This window comes from Trachypithecus francoisi, unplaced genomic scaffold, assembly GCF_009764315.1.
Source record: "Trachypithecus francoisi isolate TF-2019V2 unplaced genomic scaffold, Tfra_2.0 Lachesis_group2, whole genome shotgun sequence".
Lineage (NCBI taxonomy): Eukaryota > Metazoa > Chordata > Mammalia > Primates > Cercopithecidae > Trachypithecus > Trachypithecus francoisi.
This window is the reverse complement of record NW_022681465.1, coordinates 109558969-109578327: the sequence shown is the minus strand read 5'-3', so window position 1 is coordinate 109578327 and position 19359 is coordinate 109558969. Positions and strand designations below refer to the sequence as shown.

The following is a 19359-nucleotide window of genomic DNA, read 5'->3' as shown; positions in this document are numbered from 1 at the left end:
ACCACCTGGCTTGGTGCTCATGGCTTAGGGAAACCAAATCGCACAACATCTCTTGGCAGTGCTTTCTAGTGATCAGAGTTAATTCTCTGCATGTGATGGATGAGCTTTCCATTTAAGGAAATTTTCACAGAGCATTTATCTCCACTGGGGCTTTGGATTCCATAAAATATTATCTTTACTTGTCCTGCCTGGTTGTCAATTAGCATACTATATGCAATGAAGTTTTTGAGTCCTAGGGTCAATTTTCTCTTCAGTAAGCTTCCAGAGTTAACTGTAGAAGGAATACTTCTTTGATTTGGGGGAGGTGTGTGTGTGTGTGTGCCCGCGTGCACATGTGCTAAGAGGAATGCTTCTCTTTCCCAGCCTGGATATTACAACATCCTTACCATTCAGGGTCCCAGCTGGAAAGAGGTGGCACATTCAAATTAGGGAGTGTTTATTTACAAAGGGACTATTTTAAAAGGTGTGAATCTGTGGGGAAAATGCTAGGGATGGTGTAGTAATCCAGTGGAGCTGTTACTGCCCCTAGACCAGAAGAGAAGAAAGGAAGGGCCAGTTACCAGAACCTAGAAGGAGAGAGGCAGATAGAGAAAGAAGTCTGCTTCCAGAGTGACCTTCGGTAGAGAGACTCATGTAGCCAGGCTAAGCAGCCTGTCAACCGAGGCCATGCACTCTCCTTTTTCCCTCTCACTCCTGCCAGGGCTCCCCATTGGCTGAGCCCAATCAGAAACCAAAAGACAAGTGTCCTTTGACTTGATCCTCACAGGTCAGCCTCCTAGGGCAGAGAGCAGTACTGAGAAGGCAGCGTGGATTTGAAGGGCAAACGGAAGGTATCTGGCACATATCCCAATGTAGGTAGGTGTCTAATTATTTCTAGGAGAGGCATAACAATCTCAGTAGAAAACTTAAACTCACTTTTATTTTTAAACAGTTTTATTGAGATATGATTGACATACAATAAACTGTACACACTTCAAGTATACAATTCGATGAGCTTTGATGGGTATATACCTGTGAAACCATCACCACATCAAGATAGTGAACTTACCCATCATTCTCAAGATAAACCCACTTTAACTTAACACTTAAGATATTCCATGTTGTTCTTTTAGGAGGATGTGGAAAGAGATCATGCAGTAAAGCAATAGCAGGTGCAATTCCTAACTTACTAAAGTTACTGAAGTTAGTGGGTTACTGAATGAAGTCACTGCCCAGGGTTACAAAGCTCATAAGTGATAAAGCCAGGATGGGATTTAATTCTCTCAGCCTTATGCTACTCTGCTTTAAATTATAAGGCAAATAAAATACAAACACTTATAAAAAATCATTTATTAGCAACACATTTCTTGCTCTCCACCTTACAGCTGATGAAGGGACCAGCCATGGCCTGGGTTGAGAACTGGCACTCTTACCTCCCTTGTCCCCAGAGCCTGTTTATTCTATAAATCAAGAGCTCCCAGTACTGGGGAAGGCTTGTGTCTGGTGCAGAGTTGAATTTGAGACCCCAGTCCCACTTCCTACAAAGAAGAGCACCTCCCTGGCTAAGCCAGGACAAGGAGGCAGGAGGTGTCAAGTTTTAGGGAAGGGTGGGACTGGGTAGACAAGGAGTGATACCCTGTCATGCCACAGCAGGGGCTGCAGTGGCACCCACCAGCACAAGAGCTGTGACAGGGCCACTCTGGCTTCTGGGCTGGCCTTTTGAACTTGTCTAGTAAGCTCAGGTCTTAGGGCCTTTGAAGTTTTTATTCCTTAGGTCTGGATTGCTCTTACACTGGATTTCTCCAAGTCTCACCACCTCACTTTATTCTGGTCACTGCTCAAATATCTCCTCTACAGAAAAGGTTTCTTTCTTTCTTTCTTTTTTTGAGATAGGGTCTTGCTCTGTTGCCCAGGATGGAGTGCAGTGCAGTGGAGTGATCACAGCTCACTGCAGCCTCGACCTCCCAGGCTCAAGTAATCCTCCCACCTCAGTCTCCTCAGTAGCTGGGACTACAGGCACAGGCCACCATGCCCTGCTAATTATTTTTATTTTTATTTTTAGTAGAGATGAGATCATGGCATGTTGCCCAGGCTCTCCTGGAATTCCTGGAGTCAAGCTGTCCTCCTGCCTTAGCCTCCCAAAGTGTTGGGATTACAGGGATAAGCCACCCCGCCTGGTCCAGAGAAGCTTTCTTTTCCACTCTATCACAAATGCCACCTCTGTCACTGTCTCCCTCTCCTTCTTTACTTTTCCTCATGGCAGTGATCACTATTGGACATTAGAGTATCAGTTCTCAAACTTTTTGGTCTTAGGATTTTGCACTTGCTTAAAAATTATTGAGGACCCCAGGGAGCATAGATTTAAGTGGGTTGTTACCATTCAAAATTTGCCATAAGTTAAAACAAATTGTAAATTTTTTTATTCAATGAAAAATAGTAATAAACCCACTATATTAACATAAATAACTTATGAAAAAAGCTCTCTTTTTCAAAACCAAGTAGTTAAGTGAGAAGAATGGCATTGTTTTATATTTTTTAACATCTTTTCTACTAATAGAAGTTTGCTAGGTGGTTGTATCTGCTTCTGCATTTAACCTGTTATGATATATTATTTTTGGTAAAAATTGAAGAAGAAAAATCTGGCCCCACACAGATGTGTAGTTGGAAAAGGGAGGGCTATTTTAATATCCTTTTCATATAATTGTGGGTATTCTATTCGATGTTACACCAAAAGTTAACAAGTGGTCATTGCTTAAAGTTTAGTTGCTGTATGGACCTTATGCCCTGGGCATATATGTGTGAGCCACTCCCAAGCAGCAGTCAGATGGCCGCTTTTTAAAAGGAAAAGTTGAACACAGTCTTTTGATATTAAGATTTACATAAAGTAGAATAAAAAATGGAAATAATCATTTTATTATACTGTTAAATAACTCAGCCAGGCATGGTGGCTCACGCCTGTAATCCCAACACATTGGGAGGCCAGATCACCTGAGGTCAGGAGTTCGAGACCAGCCTGGCCAACATGGTGAAACCCCGTCTCTACTAAAAATACAATAAATTAGTTGGGTGTGGTAGTGGGCGCCTATAATCCCAGCTACTCAGGAGGCTGAGGCAGGAGAATCGCTTGAACCTGGGAGGCGGAGGTTGCAGTGAGCTGAGATCACGCCATTGCACTCTAGTCTGGGCAACAAGAGCGAAACTCCATCTCAAAACAAAAACAAAAACAAAACCACTTGTAAAAAATCACCAAGTTTTCAAAGATTACAGAAGTGTCTTCTAATGAAACACCAACTTCTTCTGTGCCCAAAATTGGAACTTTTTTCTTGATAGATTCACAGCACATATTATTGCTACTTTTTTTGAGGCAAGAAGTAACGAGTTAATGGTTTCTGACATAGTGCCTTGATAGATGTTGAAAATATTGTTTGTTGGAATGGTTTTATTTGTCTTTCAAATCCTGTTTATGTCTACTACTTTATTTGAATAAGAGAATTCTGCCTTTCAGAAACATCCTCAAGCCAGTACAGGAATACAGTTAAACATCCAAGTCAACAGATATGATCAGTAAGGTAGAGGCCATTTTATCTGCTTGTTTACAATATTTCAGTGTCATTAATCTATAATTTTATGTTTATCTCTGTAAGATCCGTACAGGTTTACAGCACCAAATAATCTGGCCCTGTCAGCCCAGCTGTGTTCCTTTGGATGAAAAACTTCTGCCCCAGCTCCTAAAAGAAGCAGGTTATACTACCCATATGGTCGGAAAATGGCACCTGGGAATGTACCGGAAAGAATGCCTTCCAACCCACCGAGGATTTGATACTTACTTTGGTAATGGAAATGCACATGTTTCTTTAACAACTCAGACTAACTGCAGCCATCTCATAAAACACACCCAAGTGCAATCAAGTGAAATAACTGGAAATTTGAACACAGAGTGAATCAGTCGGCACTGCAATGGGGCTGCTTTTTAGTGTTACCTCTGTAAGCGGGGCTCTGTGCTGACCTTATGGTGGGCAAGCCCATTACCTTTGTTGGAGTTCTAAATGCCACCTTAGGGCCTTGCAAGAGTTTACTATCCACGTTGGAGACCGCTGTACTCTCAGAGACCCTTATTACCAAAAAGGGACATGGATTGATTTTTTTTTTTTTTAATTCCAGGCAAAACCTGATGTGAGAATATTTCCAGGCCAGGTGCAGTGGCTCACGCCTGTAATCCTAGCACTTTGGGAGGCTGAGGCGGGTGGATCACGAGGTCAGGAGATCAAGACCATCCTGGCTAGCACGGTGAAACTCTGACTCTACTAAAATTACAAAAAAAATTAGCCGAGCAAGGTGGCGGGCGCCTGTAGTTCCAACTACTCGGGAGGCTGAGGGAGGAGAAGAGTGTGAACCCGGGAGGCGGAACTTGCAGTGAGCCGAGATAGCACCACCGCACTCCAACCTGGGTGACAGAGCGAGACTCCGTCTCAAAAAATAGTAATAATAATAATAATTTTTTTTTAAAAAGAGTATTTTCTTCACAAAGATTTGGTGTGTTTTTTTCTCCCTGTGGAATGTATTCACAATTTTTTCTTTTTTTCTGAAGGGGGTGAGGGAAGACTCTTCCATTGACGTTCCTTCCATCTGTGAAATCTGTTTTTGCAATCACAAGGTTGGGGAAGATAGGTTTTAAAAAATATAGGAAAATGAGGAAACCAAATAACAAATGGTAATAAGAAGGATAATAAGAAATAATCATAAATATTTTATAAACTTGATAGCCCTATGAAACTAAATGTGAAACCTAGAGTTTGTTTTAAAATATGTCCTCTTTAAACCTGTAACAACCTGTGCCTTAATTAATAACCTATGTATCTCACCTGTTAGCTATATATCTTTCTTTCAAGTTCTTTTTATAGTGAGCTATCTGTCCAGCTATTTAGCTACCTACCTGCCTCCCATCAGTTTCTTTATTTATTTACAACCCGCCAGAGTCAAAAAGAAACACATATTGAACATAAAAAGTTAAAATAGGATTAAATAATCAGGATGAGTAGAAAAAGATGGAACAGGTTAATGACATCAAATTACAGAAAAGTTGCATGGCTCTAGGCTGGCTTCGTATTCAACTCCGAGATTTGAAATTGCTTTCTTTTTTTTTTTGTAGACAGAGTCTCGCTCTGTTTCTCAGGCTGAAGTGCAAAGGCACGATCTCATCTCACTGCAACCTCTTGAGTAGCTGGGATTATAGGCATGCACCAACACGCCTGGCTAATTTTTATATTTTTAGTAGAGACAGGGTTTCACCATGTTGGTCAGGCTGGTCTCGAACTCCTGACCTTGTGATCCACCCGTCTTGGCCTCCCAAAGTGCTGGGATTACAGGCGTGAGCCACCGTGCCCAGCCCGAGATTTGAAATATATTTGTCCAAAGAGGGAGAAAGAAAGGAAAAGACTATAAGAGTTACATTATTTACAAGATAAATGGGAACCAGATGTTAAGGAAAAGCAAAAACATTTTCTGGCTCTTAGGCCTGAGAGAAATTTCTCCTTTGGGAGAAGGAGAAGGTAAGGTAGACAACATCCTTAAAAATGTCATTTTAATAATAAAGTGGTGGTTTTCTTGTAGATGTTTTGAGGTATTTTCTTCTGTTCAAGCTAGGGCCAGAGCACCAAAGTGCAATTAAGTAAAAGTAATTATATGGTGGCCAAAACAATGCAGCTGAAGCACATGACTCTGTAATGCCTCATTGGATTCAGGGTTAAAATCAAGATGCAAGGATGTCAGACAGGAGGGTGTGTGTGCCCTACTCTCATCCAGGTCCAGGTCTGCCAGCAGACCTCACTACTCAATCTTAGCTTTTTTTTTTTTTTTTAATGAACCTGGATGTATTCTCAGTACCTCAAATAGCTGTTAAAAATTAAGCTTGGATATAAGATTACTTCGTCATCTTGGAAATTCTAGAGGAACAAACAGCCTGTACATCCTTAGAAATTTTTCAATCATGCCTTTGCTAACAGATGGGTCAATATCTATACTCTGGGAAGAGGATGGACTGTAGATATTTTGAATTTTTTTATTAAAACCAAGTTAGGTACTTAAATATTCAGCTGGACAGAAGGTAGAAATGATATCCTTTTATTTATTTATTTTATTATACTTTAAGTTCTAGGGTACATATGCACAATGGGCAGGTTTGTTATATACGTATACTTGTGCCATCTTGGTGTGCTGCATCCATCAACTCATCAGCACCCATCAACTCATCATTTACATCAGGTATAACTCCCAATGCCATCCCTCCCCCATCCCCCCTCCCCATAATAGGCCCTGGTGTGTGATGTTCCCCTTCCAGAGTCCAAGTGATCTCATTGTTCAATTCCCACCTGTGGGTGAGAACATGTGGTGTTTGGTTTTCTGTTCTTGCAGTAGTTTGCTGAGAATGATGATTTCCAGCTGCATCCATGTCCCTACAAAGGACATGAACTCATCCTTTTTTATGGCTGCATAGTATTCAGTGGTGTATATGTGCCACATTTTCTTAATCCAGTCTGTCATTGATGGACATTTGGATTGATTCCAAGTCTTCGCTATTGTGAATAGTGCCGCAATAAACACATGTGTGCATGTCTCTTTATAGCAGCATGATTTATAATCCTTTGGGTATATACCCAGTAATGGGATGGCTGGGTCATATGGTATTTCTAGTTCTAGATCCTTGAGGAATCGCCATACTGTTTTCCACAGTGGTTGAACCAGTTTAGAGTCCCACCAACAGTGTAAAAGTGTTCCTATTTCTCCACATCCTCTCCAACACCTGTTGTTTCCTGACTTTTTAATGATTGCCATTCTAACTGGTGTGAGATGGTATCTCATTGTGGTTTTGATTTGCATTTCTCTGATGGCCAGTGATGATGAGCATTTTTTCATGTGCCTGTTGGCTGTATGAATGTCTTCTTTTGAGAAATGTCTGTTCATATCCTTTGCCCACTTTTTGATGGGGTTGTTTGCTTTTTTCTCGTAAATTTGTTTGAGTTCTTTGTAGATTCTGGATATTAGCCCTTTGTCAGATGAGTAGATTACAAAAATTTTCTCCCATTCTGTAGGTTGCCTGTTCACTCTGATGGTAGTTTCTTTTGCTGTGCAGAAGCTCTTTAGTTTAATTAGATCCCATTTGTCAATTTTGGCTTTTGTTGCTGTTGCTTTTGGTGTTTTAGACATGAAGTCCTTTTCCCATGCCTATGTCCTAAATGGTGTTACCTAGGTTTTCTTCTAGGGTTTTTATGGTTTTAGGTCTAACATTTAAGTCTCTAATCCATCTTGAATTAATTTTCATATAAGGAGTAAGAAAAGGATCCAGTTTCAGCTTTCTACTTATGGCTAGCCAATTTGCCCAGTACCATTTATTAAATAGGGAATCCTTTCCCCATTTCTTGTTTTTCTCAGGTTTGTCAAAGATCAGATGGCTGTAGATGTGTGGTATTATTTCTGAGGGCTCTGTTTTGTTCCATTGGTCTATATCTCTGTTTTGGTACCAGTACCATGCTGTTTTGGTTACTGTAGCCTTGTAGTATAGTTTGAAGTCAGGTAGCATGATGCCTCCAGCTTTGTTCTTTTGACTTAGGATTGTCTTGGCAATGTGGGGTCTTTTTTGGTTCCATATGACCTTTAAAGCAGTTTTTTCCAGTTCTGTGAAGAAAGTCATTGGTAGCTTGATGGGAATGGCATTGAATCTATAAATTACCTTGGGCAGTATGGCCATTTTCACAATATTGATTCTTCCTATCCATGAGCATGGTATGCTCTTCCACTTGTTTGTGTCCCCTTATTTCACTGAGCAGTGGTTTGTAGTTTTCCTTGAAGAGGTCTTTTACATCTCTTGTAAGTTGGATTCCTAGGTATTTTATTCTCTTTGAAGCAATTGTGAATGGAAGTTCATTCATGATTTGGCTCTCTGTTTGTCTGTTACTGGTGTATAAGAATGCTTGTGATTTTTGCACATTGATTTTGTATCCGGAGACTGCTGAAGTTGCTTATCAGCTTAAGGAGATTTGGGGCTGAGATGATGGTGTTTTCTAAATATACAATCATGTCATCTGCAAACAGGGACAGTTTGACTTCTTCTTTTCCTAACTGAATACCCTTGATTTCTTTCTCTTGCCTGATTGCCCTCGCCAGAACTTCCAACACTATGTTGAACAGGAGTGGTGAGAGAGGGCATCCTTGTCTTGTGCCAGTTTTCAAAGGGAATGCTTCCGGTTTTTGCCCATTCAGTATGATATTGGCTGTGGGTTTGTCATAAATAGCTCTTATTATTTTGAGATATGTTCCATCAATACCGAATTTATTGAGAGTTTTTAGCATGAAGGGCTGTTGAATTTTGTCAAAGGCCTTTTCTGCATCTATTGAGACAATCATGTGGTTTTTGTCTTTGGTTCTGTTTATATGCTGGATTATGTTTATTGACTTGCATATGTTGAACCAGCCTTGCCTCCCAGGGATGAAGCCCACTTGATCATGCTGGATAAGCTTTTTGATGTGCTGCTGGATTCGGTTTGCCAGTATTTTATTGAGGATTTTCGCATCAATGTTCATCAGGGATATTGGTCTAAAATTCTTTTTCTTGTGTCTCTGCCAGGCTTTGGTATCAAGATGATGTTGGCCTCATAAAATGAGTTAGGGAGGATTCCCTGTTTTTCTGTTCGTTGGAATAGTTTCAGAAGGAATGGTACCAGCTCCTCTTTGTACCTCTGGTAGAATTCGGCCGTGAATCTGTCTGGTCCTGGACTTTTTTTGGTTGGTAGGCTATTAATTATTGCCTCAATTTCAGAGCCTGCTATTGGTCTATTCAGGTATTCAACTTGTTCCTGGTTTAGTCTTGGGATAGTGTAAGTGTCCAGGAAATTGTCCATTTCTTCTAGGTTTTCTAGTTTATTTGCTTAGAGGTGTTTATAGTATTCTCTGATGGTAGTTTGTATTTCTGTAGAGTCGGTGGTGATATCCCCTTTATCATTTTTTATTGCGTCTATTTGATTCTTCTCTCTTTTCTTCTTTATTAGTCTTGCTAGCGGTCTATCAATTTTGTTGATCTTTTTCAAAACCCAGCTCCTGGATTCATTGATTTTTTGGAGGGTTTTTTGTGTCTCTATCTCCTTCAGTTTTGCTCTGATCTTAGTTATTTCTTGCCTTCTGCTAGCTTTTGAATGTGTTTGCTCTTGCTTCTCTAGGTCTTTTAATTGTGATGTTAGGGGGTCAATTTTAGATCTTTCCAGCTTTCTCTTGTGGGCATTTAGTGCTATAAATTTCCCTCTACACACTGCTTTAAATGTGTCCCAGAGATTCTGGTGCGTTGTACCTTTGTTCTCATTGGTTTCAAAGAACATCTTTATTTCTGCCTTCATTTCGTTATGTACCCAGTAGTCATTCAGGAGCAGGTTGTTCAGTTTCCATGTAGTTGAGTGGTTTTGATTGATATCCTTCCTTTTATGAGAATTAAGAAGCCTAACCTGGATTTAGATGAACACACACCCCAAATTCATTTGAAGGGAGTCTTGCAGCCAAGAAGGTTATGATGACCACATAGCTCTTACCACTGTTACATCTCAGCTGTTTTGGTAAACATCAGATGATGGTGGGATAGTTGCACAACCCTGTTAATACACTAGAAACCAATGTCTTTTACACCTTAAATGAGTGACTTGTGTGGTATGTGAATTATATCTCAATGCAGCTGGTAAATAATGCATCAGAGAAGATTTGGTTGTTCAAGAAGCGTTGTCTATTTTTTTCCCCAAAAGAACAGGCTGCCGTCATCTTTAGGCTCAGTATTGAAGTTCAAATTTGTGAATCCCTGTTATGATGAAAAGCTTCATGTGATTGTCACGTGGTTGCTTGGTATTAGTTTTGCCAAGTATTTGAATAGTTTTATTTCTGGATTTCTCCTATCTGTATTATCTTTTAAATATTTGTAGTTCATGCCTTTGCTATTCAAGTATATCTGTCCTATGTTCTGCCAACTGATAGAAAGCAACTCACACTTACAGTTAAAGAACCTGAAGTGATTTCCTCAAGCTTTAATGCCCAGTAGTTATTAAAAACCTTAAATAGACCTCCAGTGTTTTGACATTCTAATCGCCCATATAAGGGCTGAAATTATTTTTATGGATATATTTCTTTCTCTTTTACACATTAATTAACAAGTACTTTGTATTTCCTTTTCCATTATATACATAGGAGAAAAGATTGCCTTGTAAAAGTTAAGACCAAAGTATTAATTGTGTTCAAGATCTTGAATTTATTGGGTCATAGAAAAGGAGAATTTAATTTAAAATGAATTGATTTATTATATAAAGTCTATAAAGCTCTTAATTGTCATTATAGGGAAAGTTCAGGACTGAGGAAAGAGCTAGGCCAACTTTATCATCCCCATTTTAAGGTTAATAAGCAGTATATGTCAGGAGATAGCCAAGAGTCTAGCAAATCATGTTTCTTTTTAATAACTTTATCAAAGTATAATTCACATATCATACAATTCGCCCAATTAAAGTGTACAATTCAGTGATTCTTAATAAGTTCAGAAGGTTGTGCCACTATCATGGCAATCCAATTGTAGAACATTTTTATCACCCCCAAAAAAGAAACTCATCCACCTTAGCAGTCACTCCCCATTTCCCCCTAGTCCCTCCAGCCCTAGGCAACCACTAATCTACTTTCTATCTGTATAGATTTACATGTTATGGACATTTAATACAAATGGAATCGTATGTAGCACAGCTTATTTTAATACTTTAAAATAGAGAAATGTAATATTTTAAAATACAGAAAATATAGAACATTTGCAGAAACAACTATTAGTTGAGAAAACCCGTTTTCTTCCATGTGAAGTCAAAATTATGGGATAGGCCATTTAAATCTGGGGCGAAATTGAAATCATTATAGGTAGAAAAGTCTGATTTCAGTGCTCACTTTAGTTTGATCTGTTGACTCTGTTACATCTAGAGATCCTCTATTATTAAAGGTTTGTATCTTTCACCAGTGGGTGTCAGCATCTGACTAAAGATGACTCTTCCTAGAACCACTTGTGTAAATAACCTTGAAGCCAGTCTCGCAACATCAGTAACAACAAAGGTTATTTGAATCCTGCACTCATTTATGTGATCACCTTAGAGTAAAAACCTGTAACAAGTCACATTAATGATACATTATTTTTACCATTATATAGCTTTGAAGGATTAAGATTTTATCACCCTTACTGAATTTCAACTCTGATTTAAAAACAAAACAAAACAAAAAAAACTGTTAGTGTTACATAATAGAGCCTATATTCTAAAGGTGAATGAGGAATAGATTTGAGTTTTTATACAGTAATGTTTTAATGCCTTCTGCTACCAGATACAGACATGTTGAGAAATGGTGCTGATTAGCCTTGTCATTTGATGAGCCTCGTCACGGGTAATCAATTGCATTAGGCAATTAAATGCTGAAACATTAGTTTGTTTAACAAGTTTTATGCTATGCTGACTATTTTCGTCTTCCATTCTTGCAGGATATCTCCTGGGTAGTGAAGATTATTATTCCCATGAGCGCTGTACATTAATTGATGCTCTGAATGTCACACGATGTGCTCTTGATTTTCGAGATGGCGAAGAAGTTGCAACAGGATATAAAAATATGTATTCAACAAACATATTCACCAAAAGGGCTACAGCCCTCATAACTAACCACCCACCAGAGAAGGTAAGTTGTGCTTCTATTTACTGATAGCAAAATCTTGTTACGCTAATGTCTTTTCAGACAAATGTAGGAAAAGGCCATTGTTGTTTAGGGAAAAATCTAATAAATTCTGGGGAAGTCCATTTCAAATTATACAATACCCCAGAATCAGCCTAGGAAGCTTGTTAAAAATGAAGATTCCTGGAGCCCACCTCTAGGGTGTGATTTATTGGGCGTGGGAGAAATCTGTACATCAGCATTTTAGAGAAACTCTTAAAAGGTGATTCTTAAGAGTGGTCCCCAGATCATGCTTTGAGGAATACTATGTTGGTAGTATTTCAAGGGAAATATAGCTTAAAAATTTTGGTATATTATGTGCATGCGCTGTGAGTAATTAATAAAATGACTTTAAAATGATTGGCTTGGGTATAAGATGAGGCTTTATTATGACAAACTTTTGGTTAAGGGATCCATAAATTTTGGGATCAGGGCAGATCCTCTAACCTTGTACTTCCTTCCTACAAGAATATTTTGCTATTGTAGGTCTTTTGCATTTCCATGTTAATTTTAGAATCATCTAGTCAATTTCTGTTTGCCAGCTCTCCGCTCCCCAAAGTGTCTGCTTGGATTTGTATTTGAATCTATAGAACAACTTGGGGAGAATGGATGTCTTAACAATGTTGGGTCTTCTAATCCATATACTTGGTACATCGATGAGCTTATTTTTCACATTTACTATACTGATCTATTGTGTATATCATGAATAATCTTATTATTATGATTATTTTATTAACCTAGAGTTAACTTCATGAGGTAAAGTTTAAGCTAAGTTCTCTGAATTTAGCTCATACATGTTTTTGAAATGGGAACAAATATTTATATTGTCAGACACTGGGCTCATTAAGAACACCCATAAAAATAATACTTCAGTGGGACCCTGACATGACAAATTATAGAATATGCATTGCTCCCTGGTTCTTCCAACTCCCTGTACTTTGCCTCTTTGACAATGCCTGGAGGTCCTTGGTGCAGGTCTGTCTTAGTCTGTTTGTGTTGCTATAAAGGAATAGCTGAGGCTGGGTAATTTGTAAAGAAAAGAGGTTTATTTGGCTCGTGGTGCTGCAGACTGTACAAGAAGCGTGGCACCAGTGTTTGCTTCTGGGTGAGGGCTTCAGGAAGCTTCCACTCATTATGGAAGGTGAGGTTGAGCTAGCGTGTGCAGATCACATGGCAGGAGAGGAGAGGAGAGAGAGAGAGAGAGAGCGAGCCAGCGAGCAGGCTTTTTCTAACAACCAGCCCTCTCAGGTACTAATACAGTGAGGACTTACTCATAACTGCAAAGATGGCATGAAGCCATTCGTGAGGGATCCAGCTCCATGACCCAGACACCTCCTATTAGGCTCCCACTGGAGATCAAATTTAAACATGAGGTTTGGAGGCGGGTCAGATATCTAAACTGTAAGAAGATCACCGTGTGGATTCTGGTTTACATACCTGTTTGGACTTGGTTTGTGGCTGCTGATTCCTTTTTCGGTTTCTGCCTACTTGAGCTCAGTACTAGAAATCTTCTCTGGATGAGTTAAATGCCAGATTGCTGGCATCCTTATTTGACTTCCACAACCTAAGGTAAAATCTTTCAGAAGACAACTTTACCTTGAACTTCAAATTATATTTACACTATCAAATGTTATACAACTCCTGACATTCATTAAAAAATCTGGATATGCAGAAGTGAAAACACAGAAAGAGGTGTCCGTCCTCAGGTGTGTCCCACTTTTTTGGCTATTACTGTCTTATGCTGGTATCTTGAAGCAACTTTGCTTTCTGTGAAACACTAAGAAATGGGAACATTCTCTCAAATATGTGGTAATACACAGATTTAAAATCTAAGTCTAAACAAATATTCAGATAATTGGAAAAATAGTTGCTAGGTAATTGACTTAAATCCTCAGTTTTCTTCTATATGTTTGACATTTTATGGATGCACCTTAACACTTAACAAGATAAAGTCTTAAGAGAACTGTGTATTATTCTTTGAGGGAGCCACCATTTTACACATAAGCAAACTGGCTTAGAGAAGTTAAGTAACTTGTTCAAGGTCACAAAGCTATTGAGAGTCAGAATCAGAATTTAAACTCATGGTTTCTGACTCCAGACCTCATGTACTTAATCAACCTCCCTAGTTCACAGCTAATATCCAAGACCAGAGATTCTGAGTCCCAGCTCATGATTCACCTTAATGATTTCAGTCCTGACCATATATTAGAATCAGCTGGGAAACTTATAAGCACTACTGATGCCAAATATTGTGATTCATTGCTCTGAGGTTGGACCCAGTCATTGGTGTTTCATTATTCCTCCTCCCTGGCTCCTACCAGTGATTCTAATGTGCAGTCATCACTGATGCCTGGTGCAGTGAGAGCCATTCTAGGATGGGTCATTCAGGGCATTCCTCTCAAATATGGAGAGGCAAGCAGAAGCCAGCTACCCATTACAGGTTCACAATCTGCCATACCTTAATCATGCAACAATTGTAATCTGCCCACAATACAAATTCATTCCTACTAAAGAGCAATAGAATATTATCTCACAGGGTTCCATAACATTAAACAGATAAGAGGAAGCAACTCGAGTGAAATAATAGATCTTTGTGGGTGGGCTTTCTTAACTGGGGTGGTGGGGAAAGCACGAAACTGAGGACAATAGGAAGCCCTAAGAGCTTGCTAGCCACGGAAGGAGTGTTATTAGCATAGCTGCTGTTCATAGGTAACTGGAAGTTGCCAGAGGAGAGGATGGTCATTTTCTTGTCGTGTCTAAAACATGCTATAGCAGTATCCAGCATTCCCAGTATCCTCAAAGGAAAGTTTCAGTCATAGACATAAGTGAATGAAATAATCAATAGTCAAGCTGTAACCCAAGAATGTTTAAGACAGCTAATACATGTTTACATTTTCAATTCTGTATAAAATGATGCAACTCACCAGTTTGAGGAGCTGCACTTTTCATGATTTTATCCCGATGTTGAATCTAATTCTGGGCTAATTTCTCAGGTACTATATATAGATTGTAGCATAAGGAACTTGTTCTAAGATAAAAATCATTAAAAAAAAGGCACATGCAGAATCCACAGACTAACTTAAAATTGTGCCTATTTTAAAAAGCACTTGAGGAGAAAAAGCATTTGGAGGTAGTTCATAACTGAAACACAGTTGCTTATGCTGGACTCAGGAAGGTACTGCTAATCACCATTTCACATGTGTTAAGAAGGAACATCCTTTCTCTTTTTCAGCAGGATAATTCCCCATACTAGTGACACAGACTGAAAGCAACATATTCATAAAATATCTTTCTTTTAAAAACAGTCCCCCCTCAGCCGGGCGCGTTGGCTCACACCTGTAATCCCAGCACTTTAGGAGGCCAAGGTGGGTGGATCATGAGATCAGGAGTTCGAGACCAGCCTGATCAACATGGTTAAACCCCGTGTCTACTAAAAATACAAAAATTAGCCAGGTGTGGTGGCACGCACCTGTAATCTCAGCTACTCAGGAGGCTGAGGCAGGAGAATTGCTTGAACCCGGGAGGCAGAGTTGCAGTGAGCCAAGCTCATGCCACTGAACTCCAGCCTGGGTGACAGAGCAAGATTCTGTCTCAAGAAAGAAAAACAAAACAAAACAAAACACCCCCACCTCAGCACTTTACAGAATGGAAGCAAATGTTATTTTATATTCCTGATATACTAGAAGCTTCTTAAAGAAAATGTTAATTTCTAGTGGAAGACTCTTACTTTTCCATGACACAATTTGGAAAAGAAATGTCTTAATTTAGAAGTCAAAGAAAAACAATTTCAAAACCTATCATATGCTTTTTTTCATTTATACTTTAAATTAGGCAAATACACTAAAGAAACGAAAATAAGACTTTCATCCTCACTGAAATAAGTTTTCTCAGCGTGGTGAGGATATTTACAGTATATATCTTAGGAACCATATGGCATAAATAAGAAAGGGAAAAGAACCCCCAGTATCTCAAACATGAATATGCTAATAGCTTTAGGTGATAATGTCTTGCTTTTATGTAATATTTAGATATTTAGTAATGATATCATGCCTAGGATTTCATTTCACATTCCTAAGACATTGGAAAGGGTTATAGGTAGGGTTGGTGCAAAGGCAGCAACTGTGACAGTTGATCTGAACAGGGGTCTGGACCTAAGAAAAACCAGGGGAGAGTTCAGGCTCCAGTGATGGCAGCTGCTGGCTTTAGGCTGACAGTGAGCCGAGCTCTGGTTGGCAGGAGTGGGAAAATTGACCACAGCTGTTCACAGGCAGGGTCCCAGGACTAGTGGCTGCAGGTGGGGTCCTCACTGTGACTGGAGAACCTTGGAGCCCCAGTTAATTCTTTCCACTAAGCTACCATATAGTATTAAAAACACTACTCTTATGTTTTGCAATTTCAGGAACTGCCAAAATGTTTCTTCAAAGTGGCTACGTGTGCCATTTTACATTCCTGCTAGCAATGAGTGACAGTTCCAATTTCTGCATATCCTCAACAATACTTGTTCTTTTCCATTTTTAAATTATCACCATCCTAGCAGATGTGAAGTGTTACCTCATTGTGGTTTTAATTTGCATCTTAATAATGACTGATGATGTTGACTGTCTTTAAATGTGTTTATTGCCTTCTGTATATCCTCTCTGGAGAAATTGCTATTCAGATTCTTTGCCCATTTTGTAGTTGAGTTGTCTTTTTTCATTGAGTTGTAAGGGTTCTTTATATATTTTGGAGATGAGTCCCTTATCATATATGTGATTCACAAATACTTTCAATCCTTTCTGTAGGTTGTCTTGATATTATTTTTATTAATGCATAAATCTGAACTGTCTTATCCTTCTATATTTAATGCTTCCATGTCCTCTTAACTGATTTGCACAAACTTTCTTTCCAGCCTCTGTTTCTCTACCTTGCTCTCCAGTCTGTGCATGAGCCCCTTCAGGTCCCTGAGGAATACCTAAAGCCATATGACTTTATCCAAGACAAGAACAGGCATCACTATGCAGGAATGGTGTCCCTTATGGATGAAGCAGTAGGAAATGTCACTGCAGCCTTGAAAAGCAGTGGGCTCTGGAACAACACGGTGTTCATCTTTTCTACAGGTAAGTCTGTTAATAGGAAAATCATCTCTTGGCAAAGAGATGGTATTCGATAGGTGGAATGAAGACAAATTGGAGCAGTTAGCATTGCCTTATTTAAATAAATGCAAACTGCAATAGTGGAGACATGATAATAGTGAATGGAAAGATGTATCTAAGGAAAAAGAGTGATGGGCTTCCCCCTTTCCCTCAGATATCAAAATATTCTGGGGCTATGGCTTGAAAACACATGTTCACTAACTGAGTATGTATGAGTGGACGTCACTCATATACAGGGCTGGTGGGTAGTGAATCCCTAGAGTGGCTTGTTCCTAGCTCTCTCTACAACCCAGGAGTTGTATGGCCACAACTCCTGCCAACTAGAAGGGTCTCTGTATCATTGCAAAGAGACAGATTGTGACATTATGAAGACAGATAAATAATGGAGCCATTTAAATCTACACAAGTGTCTCCAAGTTTAGTTTTTTTTTTTTTGTATTAAAATTGTTTTGGGGGCTGGGCACGGTGGCTCATGCCTGTAATCCCAGCACTTTGTGAGACCATGGTGGGTGGATCACCTGAGGTCAGGAGTTCGAGACCAGCCTGACCAATATGATGAAACCCCCGTCTCTACTAAAAATACAAATATTAGCCAGGCGTGGTGGTGAGCACCTGTAGTCCCAGCTACTCGGGAGGCTGAGACAGGAGAACTGCTTGAACCCAGAGGTAGAGGTTGCAGTGATCCGAAACTGTGCCACTGCACTCCAGCCTGGGCAATAGAGCGAGACTCCATTTCAAAATTTTTTTTTTTTCTGACAATAAAAATTATATATGTTATTGTAGACAAATTAGAAAAGAAGGGAGAAATAAAACTCATAATCTCAAAGATTACTTTTGAAAATCACTTTCATTATGGCAATGCCATTCTGATTCCTAATCTGTTACATATGCAACTTCCCCCTCTTATTAGAGACGGTTTTCTAAAATTTCACTGTGTTGTGCTTTGAGTGTAGATCGTCATTTATTCATCATGCTGAGTACTCAGAGGGCACTTTCAATCTGAAAATGCAGATCCTTTTGTTATAGGGAATTTTCTTGTATGTTTTATTTTGAAATTGTGTGGCCCTCCATCCCACCTTCCCCTATTTTTTCTGTACGGAACTCCTATTATTTGGTTACTAGGTCAGTCCTCTAATTTTTCATAGTCTTTTTTTTCCCTGTCTCCTGTTTTCTTTATTTTTCTTCTTCTATTTGGGAACTCTTATTGTTTTGTAAGCTTTCTACTGAATTTATTTCAACTGCCATGTCTATTAATTAACGGCAACTCTTTTGTGTTTTCTGATAATTCCTTTTTTGTAAAGTTCTGTTTTTAATTTATAGATGTCATAACTTGTTTCCCCAAAGCCTGTGCTCTTAACCATTACTCTTATATGTATGTCATGTGTGTATATATATGTATGTATATATTTTTTTTAAAGTTTGCTGATATTGCCAATATTATCTCTCTTCCTTTTGAGTTCTTTTTTTTTTTTTTTAGTTTGTTTATATCTTTGTTTAATCTGTCTTTAATGAGAGTGGTTTGGTTTTCTCAAATCCCTAGAGATTCTTGGCTGGCGTCTAACAATTTGATGGAAACTTCAAGTACGAGGTCAGGCTTGTCATCTGGTGAGTTTCACTGTAAAGTAACCATGTAGGGGTGAGGTGACATGCTGAGGAATTCATCTTGGTGTTCTACTCATACTTTTGTGGTTTTGTTGTTTTACGAGTTGTTTTGTTTTGCTTTCAATCAGGCATAGTTATTGAATGTGGCATTTGTTGAGCAGTTACTGTGTGTGGGACGCAGTTCTAAGTGCTTCCTGCGAATGAGTTCAGTGAATCCTCAGGATAACGAATTCTCTGAGAACTATTATTGTCCCATGTTGCAGATATGAGAACTGAAGCACAAAGAGCATAAGTAACTTGCCCCAGTTCACGCAGCCAGGCAGAGCCTACAGTATCCTGCCTCCCAGCTGATGATCGCAGTGTTCTAATAGGATCTCATGATATAGCAGAGCTTTCCATATGGTGTGCTGCAATATTGATCTACTGAGGAGCCTGGGCAGGGCCGGAGTAGCATCTACCCTGAGCAGCCTTATTCATTTGCGTGGGTGCTATCCAAATACCATAATTTTCTAAGTATGTCCTGCTGTAAAAAAGGTTAAAATTTGTTTTTCTCCCAAAACTTACCCTTCAGAAAAAAAAAAAAAAAAGGGAGACCTATTTCAATCCTTACATGATCTCTCAGATTCTGGGAATTATTCTCAATTTAATTGATTTTGAATATCCTGGTATAGCATTTTGATCAGTGCTGGTTTTGAATGCCTAGAGAAGTTACTAGAAAGAATCAATTTTAAAAAAGATGCTAGGACATTTAACATGGATGTAGTAAAATTATTCCCGGGAAATGACCTAATTGTTGCAAGAATTGGAAGTCATAAGTTTATAAAACAAGTCTTTGTTCTAGAGATCACAATTATACAATTTCAGAACAAATGATTTTCTGAAGTGAAAGTATATA

At 39.0% G+C, this 19359-nt stretch overlaps 1 protein-coding gene across 1 annotated transcript in view; it reads left to right on the top strand.

Annotated features, from left to right (window-relative positions):
* Window positions 1-19359, top strand: part of ARSB (arylsulfatase B) — a 185290-nt gene that overhangs the window by 12764 nt on the left and 153167 nt on the right. The window contains exons 3-5 of the mRNA XM_033179952.1: window positions 3624-3810; window positions 11507-11697; window positions 16619-16826. Of these exons, the coding sequence (XP_033035843.1) occupies window positions 3624-3810; window positions 11507-11697; window positions 16619-16826 (586 nt within the window). The remainder of the gene's footprint in view (window positions 1-3623; window positions 3811-11506; window positions 11698-16618; window positions 16827-19359) is intronic.